Raw genomic sequence first — 21,060 nt, 5'->3', positions numbered from 1 at the left:
ATACAGGTTTTAGTCCTTTTGTAGTTTTGTTTTTTGTAATGAACAAGGTTATTTGAGAGCGCTGAAAGTGAACAAAAGAGTAAACATGCCAGCTGTAAAATCAAAACGATGAGCTGAAACGGCTTTGCACAGGGTGATTGCACAAAAACAGATAGGTGTAGCTCCAAGTGAAGACTGTCAGCATGCTAAAACCGACTTCCAGCCAGGCAGAGATAACCAAATGTGTCAGACTTTGAATTGCATTGGTGTTTGTCCTGTCTGTAATTTAGTTTTGTATCTAATGCTGCTTCTTTTATTGCTCACCGAGCTGCAAATGAAACATCCACCATGGGTAAAAACTGAAACTAAACAAAAACTAGTCAATTTCTCAAAATAGAAAATAAATAAAACTACTTGTGAACTCGGACTAACTAACTAAAACTAAACTGAAATCAAAAACCAAACATAAAAACTAAATAAAGATAAGGGAAATTTAACTACAACTATAATATATAATATATAAAACTATAATAATTCCCTCCAAGCATGAACATCCTTCATGTGGTTTACATGACAAATGTTATGGTTCTTAATCTCGTACACCACGGCTCACAAAACTATGTGTGGCCTCGGCTTTTAAACCAAAGTTACTTTATACTTCTCTGACCCCGCCTGCTCAGCTGTCAATCAAACACCTACACAGGCTTTCCTCATCAGAACCTAAAGGCTTTCCTTAATAGAAATATTAGTGGATGATTTTGCAAACAGAGGGGAAATGCTGCAATTTGTAATATTTTTTTTCTCTCTTCTCACAGATTTTCAGTGTCAGCTAATTATGGGATAGATGACTTTAAAATGATGTATCATTGAATTGCCAGAGACATCCCAGGACCTAAATGTTAAATAATTTACAATTTACATGTATTTTTTAGATTTGTAACTTTAAAGAATATAAAAGCACTTTCTCTTAGTTTTTTCCATCTATTACCAGAAGAAGTAATATGTATGTTTTCATAATAAGCTGTTGTCTGGTAATTCCATTTGGGATGGGCCAGATGTTTAGCAAGACACAGAAAAAGATAAATGACTAACCGTTCTGTTCTCAGCTTTGTTCCAAGAAAGCCACATTACACTTTAATATGCGAAGAGCATTCAAAATGATTTCATTGATATTCGTCACTTCTTATTTATCATCTGTTCCGGGCACAAGCAAGCTGAACCCACGGATCTCCCTCCCTAACCAACCTTAACCAGTATATCCCCCAGGTCGTCTGTCTCCATTCACCTGGACAGGACACTGACTAAATCAGGCTTAACTCGAGCTGGAAGGGCAAACCTTTGTTGAAAGGGTACAATGGCTTGAGGCAGAGGGACAATCCAGCTGTTAGTATCTGGACTAGCGATGTAACAGGAGGGACTGTGTGGAGGGTGAGTGTCCCATTTCCACAGCTGATCTCACGACACGTTCATCCATCACTCAGACAGCTTTAGCGGCTCGTTAGCAGCTTCATGCGCTCCCCTGGGAGCCAGCTAAGGAGCCTTTGGCTAACTTTGTCACTGGGTTTTGGAGTGTGTTCAATTCCTTCCAAGGTTGATGCTGTGCGAGGTCTAGGACATCATGACTGGATATGTTCTTGAAGAGTGTACAAAACTTTTAGATCTGCTCTTGCTGACAGAAAAGTTAAAGAGGATTTTTTACTGCATTGACAAAAATGTCTGCATTTTTACTCTCTGTTGCTGATTGATGCAGCACGACAGTACTGCATCCTGTTTCCAGGAAAATGAAAGAATCTGTACTGCTGTTTAAAAACCCAGTGTTTTGTTGGTTATGCCTTTAAGAAGCACAGTGTCAACAAAGAGAGCATAAGCTGCAAAGCCACAGTGAATAAAAAAATAATTAGATAACTTCAGATAATATCTATATTGAACCTGACAAGGACAGGTCAAGTCCAGTGTTTAGTCCTGTCTGGAGACATATCTGCATTCTCTCGTACTTTGACTGGTCTGGCGGATGTTTGGACTTAAACTTGTTTGGACTTTGTCTTGGCCTCTGGTCTCACTGGTTTTTTTTGCCTTACTGTCAATTGTCTTTGTGGTCCCTTCCACACAGAGATACGGAACTTATTTGTTCGGCTTGATCATATCAGGCCAGTTCCCTGAAGATTAATGTTCATCTTGAACAAGTCCTCACCCTACCAGTGGTCAGTGCGGATAAAGGAAGTAGTGTTGCCTGTAGCCCAGTAATGATAAAGTATTGTTGTTTCAAATGTCTGAATTAAAAACAAATCAGACATAGAAACAAAGGACAACCATTATTTTTTTATGGGTTTTTTATGTGTTTAATGCTTCACATTATTTCTTTGTTTTTGTATCTATTTGTTTTGAGAGATGCTTATCACACCTCATTACTTTATTAGCCATCACCCCAGTCGTCTCCTTTTTAACCTGTAGTTGTTATAAGAATACTGTCGCAAGCCAAAATCACTCATATAAGAAAAAAAAGCACCATTGTGTTATATTGATTCTCCTGTCAGGAAGTGGGATTGGTCATTTAAGAGTGAAGATAATATTAATTTTCCTAAGCTTGTCTTTGTCATGAAACAACCAAATATCTGCAGCATAAAAAGATTTACAAATAAACTTTGATAGTTTGCTTGTTACTCTCCAACTTTTCAAATATATATATATTTTTCCAAATGTAATTGTAGTTTCAGTAATAATACAACAATTGGGCTATGTGACATGTTTTTCTGTTGCTTATATAATAACTTTATTTATATAGCACTTTTCAAAAACAAGTTACAAAGTGCTTATATGAACAGCAGCAAGACAATAGTCTCTAGAATGGACTCGGGGACAAAAGAAAAGGAAGAAATTGTCGGATTAAAACCTTATAGTATAAAACAAGTCAAAACAGCAGTGAAGAAAATTTAATTTATTAGGATTTTTACAAGTCAGTTTTAAGGTTAGCAAAATAAAATGGACCACTGTAACAGTCTCCACTGCAAAGCCATTAAGAAATAACGAATGGAGTCAAAACAGCAGAGTAGGGTTAATTGATGGGCATGTGACCATCACAAGTTGTTAATGGATTTCAGCAAGTAAGCCTTCAATTTGGCACCAGGGATGGTTTTGCATCTTTAATATAACTCCCTCAATATTTTGAGTCCACCTTTAGTGCCCTTTCCCATTTTAGGGGGCTTTCAACAAGCACAGTGTCCAAATGTTGCTTTGCACATTTTAAATGTGTGTACAGAGAGGGAAATTTGTTTTTGTTTTGTTTTTAATAAACAAATGCATTCATTGTTTATAAAACTATCCTTGAGACTGAGTTTGCTCAGAGCTAGTACTGAACAGTCTGTGAGCTTTCACCAGTCAGCCCGGGTTGCACTTAAGACCCCGCTCCCCTCGGCGCCTCCCCTGTCCTCCCTTAGTCTCCTCACGCCTGGGAAGATGATGTGCTTTCTCCTGCTCCCCCTTTTTTCCGATGTATTTATTTACCCACTTATACAGGGAATAAATCAAGGTCAGCACACAATGCCGCACACGGCTATTAAGATTCATTGTAATGCAAATTCTTCTGTAGCAAGAGCACTACATTGACAGGTACTGACACGCTGGGCAACACGCAAACATCCAAACATGAACACACACACGTGCCAGAGACCCACACATTAACCAACTTACCCATTCTGTAAACAGTTTAGCTACAGGAGGGTGACCAAACGCTCGCTTCTCCTTCTCCATTTTCCTCACACTGTCTGTTCATTGTAAACTATCAAACAAATTGTTATCCCATACTTGTTAGAAAAGTTGCATTAATAAGTATTATAAACATTGTTATACTGTTAAATTAAATATATATGCTGCAGATTGTAGAGTGTCTTTTGTTAAATGCAATTTCCAATGCAGGAACTTTTCCCAGAGGCTAGGGACTTCTGGAGAACTTCTGGAGTGCATTGCTGCCTCGGGGAGTTACTCCCCCAGGGTCTAAATACAGTCCCAGGAACTTTATTCTACCTCCCAAAAGGTCCCTACTCTGGGGGTAGTACTTTCAAAGTGTATGGGGAATTTAGGGGTGGATTTTTGATTGGTGGAGTTGAGGATAATATCCTTAATATTTATGGGTTTCTAGACTGCAGTGGAAACACAGACGTCAATGGGCTGGGGGAACTTTTAGTGGCTTCAAAAGGAGTTCCTGTGTAGAAGCAGAGTGGATATGTGGCCAAGTGATTTATTTTTAAACAAGACAAGGTCCAAACTTAGTATGTGGCTGACGGCATCAGGTCAGTGTGCGCTTTTGTGGGCAACAGTGGAAGCGCAGTGTGTGCGTGACGAAAATATAGAGAATAGGAGGCTCGCCTATTTTACCGCAAGCTGCGCGTGGTTCTCGGCCAAAGTACACGGTGAAAATGAATTGTAATGAGTCCTATTGATCTCTGACAGCGATATTAACAACTCTTCCTGTAGTAAAAGTCACAGGCATGGAGAATAAAGTTGGTCAACACTTCAGTATGCTTTTTCAAAGTAAAAGCCCGATCTGGAATTCTGACTCCCCTCGTTTGTACACAATGCTTTTATTTTGAAGTGTTTCTCGGGCCGTTGTTGTGACTTTATTTGTAACTTTTGCAGGAGGTTATTTGATCGATAAAGTCACTCACAGGCTCCTTATTGCGGTTCCTGCTTAATTATCTTTTAAATAAAAACGTAGTCATAAGTCTCCCACTGGCCATAAGTGTATTTGTTAGTAAAAATAAATAAATGACATCATGTTACAGGCGTAACTTGGGTGCAATCTGTCCCTCTCTTCCCCCTTGCTCGCTCTCCGGTTCTCCGTCTCCGTCTCGTGGGCTGTGTGTTAATTAAGGTCCCATTTGTAATGTAAATAAGATCGTTTTCTGTTAAGACCAACTCACGAAAATCTTTAAAACAAAAACCCAAAAGTAACCCTGGATATGCGCGCTGCGGAGGACAGCGGACAAGCAGCTGAGGAGTAGCCCCTCCTACTCCCCAAACAAAGTATCCAGAGCCATGTAGAGAGAGAGAGTCACGTCAGTGGAGGTCCAATATGCTCCATGATCCGCCATTGCGATGTCGCAACTCTCTCTCTGTCTATGGCTCTGAAAGTACTGTCACTCACTCACTCATTTAGTCAGTCAGTCAGTCAGTCAGTTTTAAGTGAGCACTTTTCCAGTTCAGGGAAAGGTTTGCTATGACATACAGTGATTAAATTAATCTATGTGTCAATCTATTATTAATTGTATTCATGTTATTATTATTACTATCAATATCATCACACAGTGACGTGGACATTGGAGGCAAAGAAAAGTCATTCAAAAATAATCTTTAGAATAATCGTTAAATTAGTCGTTCTATTAATTGACTAATCAAAAAAATAATCGTTAGATTTATCAATGATACAATCAATGATAAAATGATTGATCACAGACTCGTCTCCTGGTCTGCCGATCATCTGATGCATGTCGTCTCCCACTATCTCCTCCCCACTATTCCTGTCTCTCTTCAGCTGTCCTATCAAAAAAAGGCAAAAGCCAAATCAAATCACTTCTCACATTTCCTTCATCCTACAGTTCCCATAATTCCACTAAATAGAATATTTAATTTTTTCAACTTTATAAACAGACATGTTTTTTTAACTCCCTGAAACTTGTTTTTATAACTTTAAATCAGGGTTATTTTCTCCACTGAGGTACAAGAAGACTTTTTATTCAGTTAGTTTTTTGACCTTTCATGCCTTTATTTGGAGAGGACAGTGGATAGTGTCAGAAAACAGGGGGAGGGAGAGTGGGGTCGGCACAGGGCAGGGGGCCGAGGATGGGGGTCGAGCCAGGGGCTGCTGCATCGAGGACTGAGCCTCTGTACATGGGATACACGATTAAACCGCTGAGTTAAACCAGCGCCCGCTTACAAAAGACATTTTACAAATGTCTTCACCATCTTTAGTAACACTTTCTGTGACCAGTTAACTGCTGTTCAAATGTAAAATGATACGTACGTATATTGACCATCAGTGTGGAAAGCAATTAAAACTGATTGCTGCTCTTGACCCGCTCGTGCAGCAGCACGTGTCTTTATACTCAGCTTTTGATTCTGATAACATCAACACATTAATAGTTCTTCTTTATATCTCAAATGTTTCTCTGTCCTCGGGACTAAATGACAGCACAACAGAAAAAAAAGACATTTTATCAGCTGGCCCTGAGAAGGGCTGCCTTCTCTTTTTCATGTTCAATGTGTGTTGATAAATTTACGTTGCATGCGGTTACTGTGGCTGCATCAGACCACTCCATGTGTGTGTGTTTGTGTGTGTTTTACATTATCATAACCTTTGCATGCGTGTGTACATGAGTGTGTGTGTGTGTAGAACTGGTAAATCTGTCAGAGACATCAAAGCACTCGCCGCCTCTCTCCTTGATGAACGAGCTGTTCCGATGTTTATCGTGACCTGCTTTTCAACTCAGGGGCTTCACAAAAAACATCAAGGGATGGAGGGATTAACGGGATAAAAAGGAGGAAGAGAAAATGGTCTGGGATAAATATTGCAAATAGTGGTGGCTCCTGTGGGGGCCCTGACAGTAAAGAGGAGAGCGCTAGCTCCCCCAGTCTCTTTGTCCACTGTGAAACACAAACACAAACTGAGGTGTGTGTGTGTGTGCGTGTGTGTGTGTGTGTGTGTGTGTGTGTGTGTGTGTGTGTGTGTGTGTGTTTGTCTGTACATATCTGAGCATCTGCTCTGTGTTTTACTTTATCAGCACTTGTGCAGGTGCGGGTGTGGGTGGGTTCATGTTTTGTGTCTCAGAAATAGTTTTCACAGCTTCAAATGTTTCAGCTTCAAGCCCTGGAAATGTAATGCAAATCAATTTAAGGCTCCATTTCCTTGTACTTGATTTTGCTTAAAGATTACATTTAAAGTAATTTGACACCACGTTGGCAAGAGCAGATCCTACAGTTTCAGCATGCGGTACCAGATAGCTATGTGAAATACTAAATAGAATCAAGCATTACAAAAAGCCCTCAAAAGTATATTTGCAGAAAAGTAAAGATAGAAAGCAAGAACAACCTGCAAAGTTTGTTCTGTGGAAGTCATTTTAAGACATTTGTTCCTTAAAGTGCAGTATTGACCTTCAAAGCAACTTTTAGGAAGATCACACGGACTTCTGTGTAAAAGTCTTGACACTGCCTTAGCTCAAATACGCGGTGCAAACACTGCTGGTCCCACTAGGTTTGCAGGCTTTTCAACTCGATGTCTGTAAATCAAATCCAGACGTTTTTTTGCCTCAGTACAGGATTCCTCGGTAAACAGTGGAGGGAAGCCAAGCTGGCAAATCCTTTTCTGCAAGCTGCTTGCTCACCTTATACCTACTGGCTCACCCAGCCCGAGCTCCCGGTTCCCAGCTCTGGTTTGTCCCTAAACTGAAAATGATTCAGGTTTACACGCTGACAAATATACAAATACATTAGTCGCCTAAAATCACAAGTTTCAATACATAAAGAATTCATAAAAACATAAATTATTTTACAAATCACTAACAACAGAAAGAGGTTCATTTAAATACTGTGTGTGTGTGTGTGTGTGTGTGTGTGTGTGTGTGTGTGTGCGTGTGTGTTGGGTTGTGCAAGGGTTTTTTATCACACATATGCAAGTCGTGTCGCATGCGTGAATAAGAACCTCCACCATAGTGTGTGTGTGTGTGTGTGTGTGTGTGTGTGTTCTTTGATAATGCTGTGGTGTGGAATATACACACATTGAATAGTATTATGTGGTGAACGCAGAAGTTAAATGCTAGTTGATTTAATATGGAAAGTAATCTGCCTGGTGGTGGTAAGCTATGCTAAACAAAGGAAGACTGATAGTATCATATAGCCCATTGTTGTGATTTTATATGCAAGCTTTCAGTGCTTTGTAGTCATGTCGAACCCCAAAGTTCCGCCAGTGTTAATCGCAGGAAGTCAGGAGAGGTGTAAAACAAAGAGGAGCCAACACCTTTGGGATGTTTTTCAAAGTGTTAAATAATTAAGATCATGCTCAGGGATGTTAAAGAGGCCAGGACATGTTGACCCTGTCAATGTAAAAATATTAAATACTTTTTGATATTAAAATACTTTTAAAAAACATGGAGAGAGTGTCTGTGGGAACTTGTATATACCATGTAACTTTTATTGACACGTGCATTCATCACTTGATGATTTTATTGTTGTTTTGTATCTCTGTGTTGAATGTCCTGTCGGTCTGTAACGCTGTGTTGTTGCTGCTCTCTAAGCAGGTCTCCCTTGAGGATGAGACTGCATGTCTCAACTAGATTACCTGTCTAAATAAAGGCTAAATAAAAAATGAATAAATAAAAACAGGTGGACGAACGCTCAAGTGTTTATATGCAAAAGAAGAAAAATATCAAAATCATAGCACCTTTGTTTTTTGGAAGCAACTGAAATTGTAAATGTTTTAGTGTCACTTTTTATTTGTCCGACTGTGTTATAGAGTATTAAAAAGTCTAATAAAGAGAGGCATACTGAAGGCAGGAAATAAATTCATATTTGCTTTATTTATTTTAGTTTTAAAGCAAACAATTCAGTGTTTGTATCCCTCCACCTTTTTCTTTTCAGGTTTTTTATTTTTTTATTCTGTCTGTCAAATTCTACTCATGCATAATTTGTGATGACCTCCCACTGCCACCACTGTGAGGTCATAACACAGTGAACGCAGTGTGTGCAGGTGTGAAGCCAGCGAGGGCTCATGTCCAGGTGCATTTAGTAGTATCTTCTCCATTCAGCTGATCTTTTACAGGATAAACATTTACACACGTTATGGTTTAAACAGTCACATTATAAGGAACAATGCTCCATTAGAGTAGGCGGGAAATTGAATGGCTGCAAAAGAATTCAGCCTATCAAATTAACATCATTATACAGGAGAGCTCTATTCACTTGGTTGAATTTCACATCCAGTGTGTGTGTGTGTGTGTGTGTGTGTGTGTGTGTGTGTGTGTGTGCAAGAACGGTGAACATGTGCATGTGTACTTTTCAGCTAACAGCACGGGAAGCTTTTATTCCTTTTCAAATGCATCTAAAAATGTCTCAGCCACTAATCCAGAGAGCATTTTAACTGTTCGCTTTGTTATAATTTCACTCATGTCGGTTATCCAATTTCATGCTTCTTTTATCACCTTTGAAGTCTAAGCACCTAAAATGGTGCTCTGCAAACTTAACAAGGAAAGGTTAGAAAAACAGAACATCTGTAAACTAACACTCAGCATCCTATGGAGACATAAATTACTCTGTGAGGAAGAGCTAATGCAGCATCTACCACTGCTTTTTGTGTGAGTGTATGCGAGGTTTACCCCTGCCCCATTTACCATAGCAGAAGCCTATTAACTGCTCGGAAAGAGAATATATTTATCAGCGCTTCCTCCATTATTAATCAGTGCAGAGTTAAAAGTGAATATGTATCAGAGGAGCTGAATAAGGTTGAAACACGGTCTGGATTCGGAGGGTCCCACTGGGAGTATCAGCAGTGCAGAGCCTTTTCAGCCCAAATCTGTGCAGAAAGAAGTATGACTTTCATCTCCCCTGCTCCGCGGTCTCTACGGTTACAAGGCCTGTAATTATACATAGATTTGGAGGAGGGGGGCGAGTGGGGGGGTTATGTCCTAAAATGAATGCTTTGGAGGAGATGACACAGTTTTGAAAAAAGTTGAAGCAGTGATAATATGCACAGCTTGCTATAGGAGTGTGATTCATGCCTTTCTGGCTGCGCTCTCTCAATTTTATCATGGTCTCAGTGATTATGGGAGTGCAGAGCCCTTCCCTGCAAGCTCTCTATTTACTCTATTTATTCCCTCTCCCTCTCTCTCTGCAGCCTGTGAGGTGGGTTTCTATAAGCCGGTGGCGGGCGATGGTCTGTGTGGTAAATGTCCTCAACACAGCCACTCAGAGACCAGGGCTGCCCTCTCCTGCCCCTGCGACTCCAACTACTATCGAGCAGCAGACGACCCGCCAGCAGCTCCTTGCTCCCGTAAGCACAAACACACAGTACACAAGATCACCTAATCCCACAGGCAAGAACACCAAGTATAGAACAAAGATGCTCACACACGCTGATAACACACAGCAACTATGGAGTGATGTGCCAAAAGTATCTATGCATGAAAAATCCAATTTGCTTCTTCAGACAGTGGTCAAACCTGGAAATGAACTTTCCTTTCTCCAGGCCCTCCATCTGCTCCAGTAAGCGTCATCTCCTCAGTCAATGGGACGTCCGTGAATCTAGAGTGGGATCGCCCTCTGGATACCGGAGGTCGCAGCGACCTGCAGTACAGCGTGTTGTGTCAGAAATGCTCAGGGGAAGGAGGGCCCTGTGAGGACTGTGCATCCTACCCGGGAGGCTCTGGCGGAGGGAAGACGGGGGCGAGTATCGGGGTCGGTGGAGGAGGATTGGTGGAGCGTACAGGCACTGCAGCAGTTCGATTTGTTCCCCGTCAGAGCGGGCTAACAGAGCCCTGGGTGACGGTGCTAAATCTGGTGGCTCACACCAACTACTCCTTTCGCATCCTGGCCATGAATGCGGTGACGCACCTGAGCAACGAGCCGTCTCTTTATGCCTTTGTCAACATCACAACAAACCAGGCAGGTAGGGATTACATGTTTTTTTTATAACGTATGTCTTCCGATGATTGTGAAGTGTACATTCATTTTTGGCCAAACAATGTCATTTCCTGGAAAACATTACAAAATGTGTCACTCATGCTGCGCTTGTGGGCGTATTCTGATTTAGTGCTGCACTACATATTTGTTGAATTTTTACATCCCTCCTCTCATGATGCACAGGAGCTAACGAAGCTGATACATATTCACTTTTTGTCTCTGTGTTTGTGTTCACATCGACATCAACAGTTTGTTTGCAGATTCAATATGGCCAGACATGTTTAGCTAAGCACTTCAAGAAAGTGTACTTTGATATGCAGGGTTTATTCCAACTCTTTATAATTCTAACCAACAATTGCTGTTTTTCCTGCATTTGTACATGTATGATTGTAGATGTTTTGCACAGTGTTGGGAAGTACAGAGCTAGTACTAGCTAAAAGCAGCTATACCATTTATTTATTGCAACAATGTATCAAATGAAAAGGTGAAAATCTGAAAGGGGTTGCACATAGTCATAACCCTACAGAGAATCGTCACCTGAATCTGCTGTATGGAGCTCTATATAGTTTCAGGTCATTGTTTTGCTTTCTGTCTGCACCGTCACTGTTTTGGTTCACTCTCACTGCTCTCATAGCCTCATTTTCAGCCACAGCAGGCAGCTGTTTTTAGGGGAAAAGTAGCATCAACCTCCTCGTTGACCTCCTACTGCGGGTTGGGGTGTTCCTTTTAATTTAATAAAACTGATGTTCAAAATACATTAAGTATAGTATAGGACATAAAAGAGAGTCATTATAAGGACCTTATTTCATTGTTGTCTGTCCCACAACTGCATTCTAAACAGAACACAAGAATTGCACAGTGTGATTTATATGTAAAGCAGTGCCGCTTTTTCACTGAACCCCTGTTGTTGGAGCGGGTGCCCCATGTGCAGAGGCTGCAGTCTTCGTCACACTGACCGTGGGTTTGGCTCCTGATCGTTTGGTGCATGTCCTCCCCCACTCTCTCTAAACCCACATTCCCTGTCTATCTTCGGCTGTCCTGTCTAATACAGGCAAAAAGCCAAAAAAAGAAACACAAGGCAGAACCTCACTCTGAAGATTCTAAGAAAATCAGGTTAAAGGAAGCTCCAGTTTGTAGGTCATTTGTTCCTGTAGTAAAATATGCCAAATGACTACAGACAGGACAAAGGTTGAATAGCAAAGAATGTGTTCATATTGTGCTGTTCATACCTTAAAACTAGGGATGGTTATCAAAACCTGGTATTAAATGGGCCCCAGGGCTGAATTATGAAATACCGCAGTATTGATAAACTTCCGACATTATCGGTTCTGCTTTCGGTGCTGGAGAAATTAAGAAAATAAATGCCTTGTTTATTATTGCTACAAAAACGTTGTCTTGCACATTTAATCTCAGCAACCGTTTCTAATTTGCAATAAAATTAAGACATTTGTCTGTGATGCATATTCCCAATCCAGAAGAGAGTGATCTGTCTCACGGCAGCTCTCTCTCACACACGCTACAGCGCGCACAGATACACACGCACGCGCACACACACGAGTTCCTGCTCGTGACGATGGTAGAAAGAACTAAACGATCAAAAGTCGATGAGTCGATGCCGACGATGCTCGTTGCCACAAGTGCAACAACACTTTTTGCTTGTAAGGGGGGAACCACAAGCGATCAGTCCAAACAGCCGTCTAAAGAGCCTCATATACAGGCAGAGACATGCGCCACACTTTTCACTGGACACTGTTACCCAGCCAACTTAGTACACGTGATGAACCGGGTTAATTGATAAGTCCTGCCCACTACCAGACAGTCAACATTGGAGTCTCTCATAGTGATCTGTTCTAAACATTGCTGTTTCTTTTGCTGTGAATAATTGTTAATTTTACATTTACAAAAATAAAGAAATCTTAACTTTGTTCTTTATAAAAACTTTTTTCTCTTAAAATAACAAAAAGAACAGACAAGAATACCGTTAAAGTACGGGATCGTTAAGCAGTATCGATAAAAGTAGTAATACCGTTAACATCTTAACGATACCCATCCTTACTTACTACTGTGCTGTCTGAGATTCCAATCTGACCTTGAATCCGACATAAAAGAAATGGCACACAGGTAATCTTCTAGAAATGAAAGATATAGTTTCCACCTGGGCAGCCACCTCATATCAGCTCTGAAACCAGCCTTGGCCCTTCATCACACATTTTTCACTTTTCCTCTTGCATTCTCACTCTTACTGTCAAATTTAGCAAAGGTGTCAAAATAACAAACTTTGAAAGAAATGTGCTGCCTCAATGAAATTTTCTGCTGATAATGAAAAACAGGTTGTAGCACACATACTTTGTTTCCATAAGGACTCGCTGGAGAAGTTGCAATTGTCAGCAAACAGTACTTATGTCCAACTCTGAGACTTCTTCACTCCACACTGACTCTATAAACACAACTGTTAATACCAGCTGTAAATGCAGTGGGATCTCTAATTGGTAGTTTGACCTTTATTAAGTTGTACCTGCACTCAAATATATATATTTTTTTCAGCTTTTAAAAGTTGAAAAGAGGTTTTGTTTTATTTTTGGTTTTTTTTGGCAGCAGTTAATATCAGTCCCTCCTGCAGACAGCCCTCATTAACTTTGATGTAGATAGTTCCCAGCAGTGTGAACACAGCCAATAAATCAAAGAACTGATTGATTGATTAATTGATAAATAGAGTGGATTCTGAGTTGTAAAGTTGAAAGAGCAAATTTCTGTTGATCTTTGGTCAATGACTCTTCATGTGACCTGGCATCAAAGTCGGTACCGCCTGTAGTGTTCGACTCATATCGTTTCCAATGGACACTGGAGTAGGATAGAAAAGATGGTGGAGGTCATTCTGTTGAATAAATTGAACATGTTGGACAGACAGATGATTAGTGTGGTCATCATTCTCCAGCAGGTGAACTGAACCAGATTTAAACTGGATTGAGCCGCATGTGTGAACTCAGCATTTTGTACATTGTTCTGTTAATCAGTCTCAAAGGGCTCCACCAGCAGTGTCGGGGAAGTCAGAGCTTTTTTTTCTGTCAGTGTAATATCTCAGGAATGCCGTGAGGGAATTTCTTGAAATCAATGACCTGATTAGATTTTGGGGTCAAAGGTCAAGGTCATTGTTATTTCTTAAAATTTCACCTCAAGATTTCATAAGATTATTATGATTCATTTTCCCACACACACACACACACACACACAAACACACGTCTAAGAGGATAAAATAATAAAGTGTAATTTATTTTATACAAACTTTCTGTTTGTGTTGATTGTAGGTTTTTAACAAAATAAAAACATCCTGCTTTCTTTTAACAGTCATATGTATCACTCGCTTTAAATTTTTGCCCGGGAAATGTAAACAAAGGCAGCGTGCAGTTAATCACTTCTCTGACACCTACCCTAAATTTAAAAAATTAGCAATGGTGTATTAAATAGGCTATTGTGTTAATTAAAAGACGTGTTGCCTCCACTGTTAAAACTTCGAGAGATGGACCGGCAGAGACGGACAATGGCACAGTGCCACCTATCATTTGCATCTCGGTACTCGGCCAGATGTGTGGATTCTCACTCCCGAACCGGCTAAAAGCAGCCCTGAGAAGCCGCCTCACAGAGGAAAAAGGTTAATAACTTGGAAGTTGTCCCAATGGGTGGGATAGCGTAACATTGCAAAAGCAGCAGAGCAGTTCTGTTCAATGAAGCCCTGCAGCAAAATTACGTAAACAGCTAGTTTGGACCGACGAGGTTATTTTATTTTTTTAGGCCTATATCGGCTTCTTCATGTCGCTTATTTTAAAGTTATTTTATTCAGCGTTAATGAAATGTAAAGACAGATTTAGGATGATGTCTAATTAATTAATTCATGTCAAATGTTTTAATTAATTAGGCATATATTGCTATTCAAAGCATTTGTCCGATTGTTTTCTATATGGCTAGAATTCTGGAATATAAACGGCTAAATTGTCCGTCAAAAAAAAGTCTAAACTCTGTTTCTGTGCCTTCCTGAGATATCACAACCACAAGGCAGTATATTTAAATTTGGCACAAACCTGCACTTGGATTCTTGGAGGAGCTTAACAAAATGTGTGGTCAAAATCAGGGTCAATGCTATGTCTAAGCAACACCTGGATGGAGTTTTGTTGCATCTGGTGTATTTTCATTGTGTTATGCTTTCAAGAGAAGGATGCCATCTGCGATTGATTAGTGGAAAATCTCTCCTTTCTTTCTCTCGAGAAGGGTCCACTAACAATCGCATGATCTGAAGAGAAACACAGAGATTGTGATTGTGGTGTAACTTTTACTGTTCAATAATAGTTTTCTCTTTTCATGAATGTTTTTACAGAATTGTCAGGTGTCAGTGTTGTTGTCTATTTTATGCCTATAGTTAAGTGCACCAAAGTGTGCACTGAACAGGAATGAGGAGACTGTCCTGGGGGGAAATGATAGTATTGACCAGTGGCGGCTGGTGGAAAATATTCTAGGTGGGGCTGTGCTGTGCCATACATATAGTTTTTAACAACCATCCCACTACGATTTGACACAAACTACAGGATACCAGTGCTTTGTGAAAAGGGTTATTATTAATTCCAATCAAAAAAAAACAGATAACAGAATACTGCGCACACACACATATTAGACACACACACACACACATATATATATATAACCTATATAAAAAGAAATGGGTAAGGGGAACATGTGTGCATGTGTCTGTGTTATCTTATTTATACAAGAATTTTGCCCTTCTGGTGTAGGTTTTACCTTTTTCACTCGCTTGTTGGTTGATTTTAATATCTGGCTGATCCGGTCCAGTTTCTTTAATCCGTAATTTTTCACTTAAACTTCTCCTCTCGAACAGATTTTGAAGAAGAGAGCGTACAGAGATGTTTGCGGTGTCAGCGTCCATCATTGTCATTTCCATCACTCATAGACTGATCAGACTTCAACCACCGAGACTAACCTAATTTACCCGAAGGGCAATTATTTTCTACAACGCTGATTGGCCGAATTCATGTTGATATGCGCTTATCTTGCCCCAGCAACAGTCCCTGATTGGCTACTCGTCTCTGCTTTATGGCCGCTTGTTTCCCACATTTCCAATGAACATTCATTAATGTATATATTTTTTTGTATATATATATATATATATATATTACATATTTAAATAAGTAATTTTGTTAATATTAGTTTTTTTTAAATAAATAAATAAATACAAATAAAAACGCACTCTCCAATAGGGAGGGCGGCGCCCCACCTAAAATGACTATGTTTACTCAACAAGGGCTTCTTGTGGTTCTGCAAATTCTGACTTTGGTTTGTCAAAAGTAAAGTGAACAGTTGCAAACCGCTATCATGGCTTTTAAAAAAGTGTTTTAGGGAGGCTTTTACACAATAACAAAACCTTTCCCATACATTTACAAAGTGTTTGTGTCTTAGTGAAACCAAATATTAACCATAGTGGTGGCAGATCATTCTTAATCATCTGGAATGTACTAACAATGTTGTCATGTTAAGGCTAGAGAGCAGAAGAAACAACATGTAGACATTTTGTTTTGAGATCTTGTTTTGACTGAAACCACATGAAAAACAACAAAGAGATAATGAAGTCTGCAACAACTGATGTAACTGTCAGCAACACCTTACTGCACAATATATCATCATCATTATGTCTCTGTGTATTTCCTGAAATGAAGTAAATGTGACTTTGACTTATTTTATTGGGTGCTCATTGAGAAAAACATGTTGAGCTGACAAAGCAGTAATCTGTCCTGTTTCTTGTGCAGCCCCCTCTGAAGTGTTAGCGATCCGCCAGGAGAACACCAGTCAGAACAGCGTGACTCTGATGTGGCATGAACCCGACCAGCCCAACGGAGTGATCCTGGAGTATGACATCAAGTACTATGAGAAGGTACTCAACCACCTGCTGCAACTATTCCACTCAAAGACTGCACTTAAAAAGCACAAACCTGCAACACATTTTTTGTACTAGGACTGTGTCAACACATTTTGTTTTTTGTTTCCAAAAACTGCTTACATGAAAATATTCAGGCAGCTTTTCAGAGAAAGAAAAGTGACAGTCTCTGCTCTACCTGAGAACGTTAGCACATGGTCTTCAAAGGGCTGCGACTAAGCGGAGTGAAGATATTGTAAATGCATCAGAGTGGCGGTTGGATAGACTCTGGATAACTTAATCCAAGAAAAAGATCCTGCTGGCAGCTCAGCTAATTGAAAGGAAATGGGGGTCGAGAGAGGGAGAGCAGGAAGGAGGATGAGACGGTGTAGATTCCAACTTAGCAAAAGTGACAGTGACAGCAAGCGGCTGGCGAGCGCAATAAGCCTCGCGACAAGCTAATTGCTGCAAGTTTGTGTGTCTGTGTGTGTGTGTGAATGTGCACATGTGGATCTATGTGTGTGTGATGATAGAAATCAGCTAATTGCAGAGGAAGCAGCCGGGGAACAGGCAGTCTCATAGCCCAACAAGCAGGATGGTGTGGGGAGTGCTGAAGGATTAGCTCGTCTCTCGCACTGGTGTCTTAATCTGGCCTCGCTCAGGGGGAGAGACGTCTGTGGGGGATTTCAAGTGGACAAGTCAGCAATGTGCTTTCTTAGGTTTCTCTACTACTGTACTTAACAACCATGAGTCACAGCAGTGAGGGTGGCGGACACTGCAGCAGCACACTAGCTGAGGATGATAATGAAGACAAAAAAAGGCTCTTATTTCTGCACCCAGCACTTCTTCATAATTAGGCTCTTATCCTTTCTAAGGACACATGAATGATTTACTTATTCTGCTGTTTGTATGCACCTTGCACTTCTTATTATTGCTGAACTTATTTTACCTCCACTCTTACAAAGAATCTGTGTTTCCAAGGATGCTGCAGAAGCCAGATGAAAACAAGGGAGGAAGGATGATGATGAACTTAAACTTAACTTAAACTTAGACTTAGAAAAAATATCCTTAAAAATAACAAATGCATCCCCTTTTTTTAATGATTATATACATAAAAAACTAAACTCTGCCTGGCAGATAGACGTGATGAGCTGTAGAACTGACTGTGTAGCAATTGATGTTTTATAAATGAAGCTATTATCTAAAAAGGAAACATTAAATTCGACAAACACTCCTGAAAGTAGCTGTCATCTTTCTGGCTGACAGAATCAGATCAAAAGATGTCTGAGATAAACACCTGCCAATTACGTTTGACAGACAAACAAAGTTCGATTTATTTACGATCATTGAAGATCGAGCACGATCTGCCCTTGTCCACCTTGTTTGATGTATTTTCAAAAAGCTTCAGAGACGCTTGGCTATTTGAAGAATAAGCCTATAAAAATGTATTTTATGCCTTAATTGTTTCAACAGATTTCAAATTTGTAATATGTCAAGCATGTTGAAACAAGAAAGAGAAATCTGTCAGTTGCTGTTTTGGTGAAATCTAGTAGAAGGCTAATTTTACTCCACTAATACTGCAGTATGTTGAGGAAAACACTGTCATTGGCCCCAAAATGGGAGCATTATTATTAATAATACAATGTTACAATGTTACAATTTCATTTAGCAGACGCTTTTGTCCAAAGCGACGTACATCTGAGAGTTAATACAACACAAGCAACGATCAAGACAGGAGGGAACAAAGTCAGTAAGAGCCAAAAAACAGCTTCAAGTGCGATCGGACGCTGGTGATAACAGGCACCTAGCAGGGCGGGGTTTTTTTTGGTTCTTTTTAAATAATAATAATCATCATCAGCAACATCAACAAGATCAGTATAGTCATCATTAAAATCCTAGTCAGCATAAACTACATCCTCAATGTCATCATCATCAATAGCATCAGTATCATTAAGGTCAGAGGTGTTCATAAAGAGCTGGGTCTTTAGCTTCTTCTTAAAGGTGAAAGGGACTCTGTGGACCAAATGGAGTTTGGTAACTCGTTCCACCACCTGGGGACTACTGAGGAGAAGAGTCTAGTTAGTGACTTATGGCCCTGTTGTGATGGGAGTACCAGGCGCCTGTCATTGGCAGAGCGTAGTGGGAGGGAAGGAGTGTAGACCTGGATGAGGGCGTTCAGGTAGGCAGGAGCCGTTTTTGTTGCTGTTGTGGCTTATCGCCCCAGGTTTCGGTGCTTGGTTCTGAGTGGTAGAGAGAGGAGGTTTGCGTCAGAGGAGCGGAGGCTGCGGGAACTTTCAGCAGTTCCAGCCATTGTAAATGTTAAACTAGCAACAACCTGCCAAAATCTCTGGTTTATTTCAACCAAAAACTGATTTGGTTTTTTTTAACCTCCCGAGAACCTGCGTCCTCATATGGGGACATTACATTTTGGCTTCACAGCACCATAATATTTAATTATGTGAAACTTAGACCCATTGGTCTCATTCGTGGACACTTTGTCCACCACTCTGTGGTCACAAAAGCAAATTACACTGATCGGTGTACATTCAAGATTCGTGATGCCGACCAAAATCTGTTACGGTCAGTCTCTACAGAAAACTCAACCAGATACAAAACCTCTTCAGATTTTATGATTGAAACTTGTTTATTTAATGCGTATTAACAGTTGTAGCTTGATATGGCTGACAAATTTGACTAATTTTATCAATAGCAACAAGCTACAACACCGTTACAACAAGGTACTCACATGAGGACTTGGGACTTTTTCAATGTAACACAAAGACAATTCTTAGTTTTTATACTTTTTAGGTCCTATTAATTCCCAAAAGGTAGGAGAAATTAAAAATGCATACTAAACAAAAGCTCGAATCTCAGGAGGTTAAAGGGGAGGGGGACTACCATGGGAATACCCCTATCAATCTATGGCCATATACCACCAGAGGGAAGTGATAAAGTTTTTGTAATAGAGGTAAAATTAAACCTGTACAATATACAAGGAGATATATTTTAAGAAATATATATATAGATTATATATATAGAATATAAGAATATACATCGCCCTAAATATGCTGCCAGCTGCAGACTTTTTTTGTTTAGTTTAATTTATTAAAACAATGAAATTCCTGTCCATGCATAAAACATGTGCTTTTGCACTGATAACCTGAAGAATATACTCAGATATACAATATCTACATGATATAAACAAATAATAAGGACATATTTGTAAAGCAAAACTGACATAACAGAAAAATGTTTGATTTTCCAAAGGATTTTTTGACTTTTGCTTAAATGAAAAATGTCCTTAAAGCTGCGATGGCTTTCATTATTAAACAAAAACCTGTAAGTGCTGATAGATACTGGGTGTCGAAATGTCAAGAGATGTCAATAATTAATGGAAAACTCCAGATTATATTCAATGACATGAGCAGCGCTACTGGTAAGACTCAGCATTGACCTAAGTTAGTATCCTTGATCATTTTAAACTATATTGTCCTATGTTGTTACCCTGCACAAGACTGTACGAGGCTCATAGTTAACCCCCAGAGAATAATCACTAACCACACTTCCCTCAGTTTTAGGAGCTTTATAGTTAGTTCCAACTCATTGTTTAGCTGTCCAGCACCCCATCTGTGCTTTTTTGTTTAGCTCTCAATCTTTTTATATGTTTTTGCTATGTACAACGAATAAGCTCTTAGAAAACCACAGTACACTACCTGCTCTGCACGAAACAGCTGAACGACACAATTAGCAAAAAACAGTGAAACATTTAGTCTCTAAAGAGTCCGATATTTCCCTCAGGCAAGCTAGCTAGCTAAGTTCACAATAACAACTAAAAGGGTGATGATATGTCAATGTTGTTTACACAACTTTTTTCTGCTGCCCCTAGGTGGCCAAAGAAATGTTATTGCAGTTTTGAATTAAACAAATTTTATGATAACTTTACTACACCGGATGTATTCAGTTCATGTTTTGTGTTATGAAATATACCAATCTAGTCAACATCACATGCTTTATTACAAACCGTATCTATAAGGTGTCGGCAGAGTTTGTATTTTCAGTGAGAAACACAGAAGCTGACTAAAATGGCCATTTTCCCAAACTTTTATCTTTAAATATGTGTGTTTCTCCTCTCTTACAGGACAATGAAGAGCAAAGTTACTCCACTCTGAAGTCTAGAAACACCAGCGCCCGCGTGTCAGGGCTGAAGCCAGGCACCAAGTACATCTTCCAGGTCCGAGCCAGAACATCAGCTGGCTGCGGACGCTTCAGCCAGAACATAGAGATCCAGACTGGGAAAGCAGGTATATGTGTGTGTGTGTGTGTGTGTGTGTGTTTGATATGGTCAACAGGGAAACAGAGAAACAGAAAGAAGGCGGCTTAAAACCCCCTCCTGCCTGACCTTAGCTATGGGATCCCTCGGATTCGTTGTATGCTGTTGAAACACTGGAAGAAGTCCAGTAAGAAAACAGTTTGTTGTGTTAAAAGATTTGGCACAGAAAGAT

At 39.9% G+C, this 21,060-nt stretch overlaps 1 protein-coding gene across 1 annotated transcript in view; it reads left to right on the top strand.

Moving 5' to 3' along the window:
* The window catches only part of epha8 (eph receptor A8), a 125,128-nt gene that overhangs the window by 81,561 nt on the left and 22,507 nt on the right, over positions 1-21,060 (top strand). The window contains exons 7-11 of the mRNA XM_069677413.1: positions 9,857-10,012; positions 10,208-10,363; positions 10,448-10,627; positions 16,452-16,576; positions 20,697-20,859. Coding sequence (XP_069533514.1) covers positions 9,857-10,012; positions 10,208-10,363; positions 10,448-10,627; positions 16,452-16,576; positions 20,697-20,859 — 780 coding nt within the window. The remainder of the gene's footprint in view (positions 1-9,856; positions 10,013-10,207; positions 10,364-10,447; positions 10,628-16,451; positions 16,577-20,696; positions 20,860-21,060) is intronic.

The sequence above is a fragment of the Semicossyphus pulcher genome, unplaced genomic scaffold (genome assembly GCF_022749685.1).
Source record: "Semicossyphus pulcher isolate SPU_LCO1_2020_fin unplaced genomic scaffold, fSemPul1.0.p SCAF_3, whole genome shotgun sequence".
NCBI classification, from domain to species: domain Eukaryota; kingdom Metazoa; phylum Chordata; class Actinopteri; order Labriformes; family Labridae; genus Semicossyphus; species Semicossyphus pulcher.
Note: the sequence above shows the minus strand (reverse complement) of the source record. Positions and strands in the feature narration are given on the sequence as shown.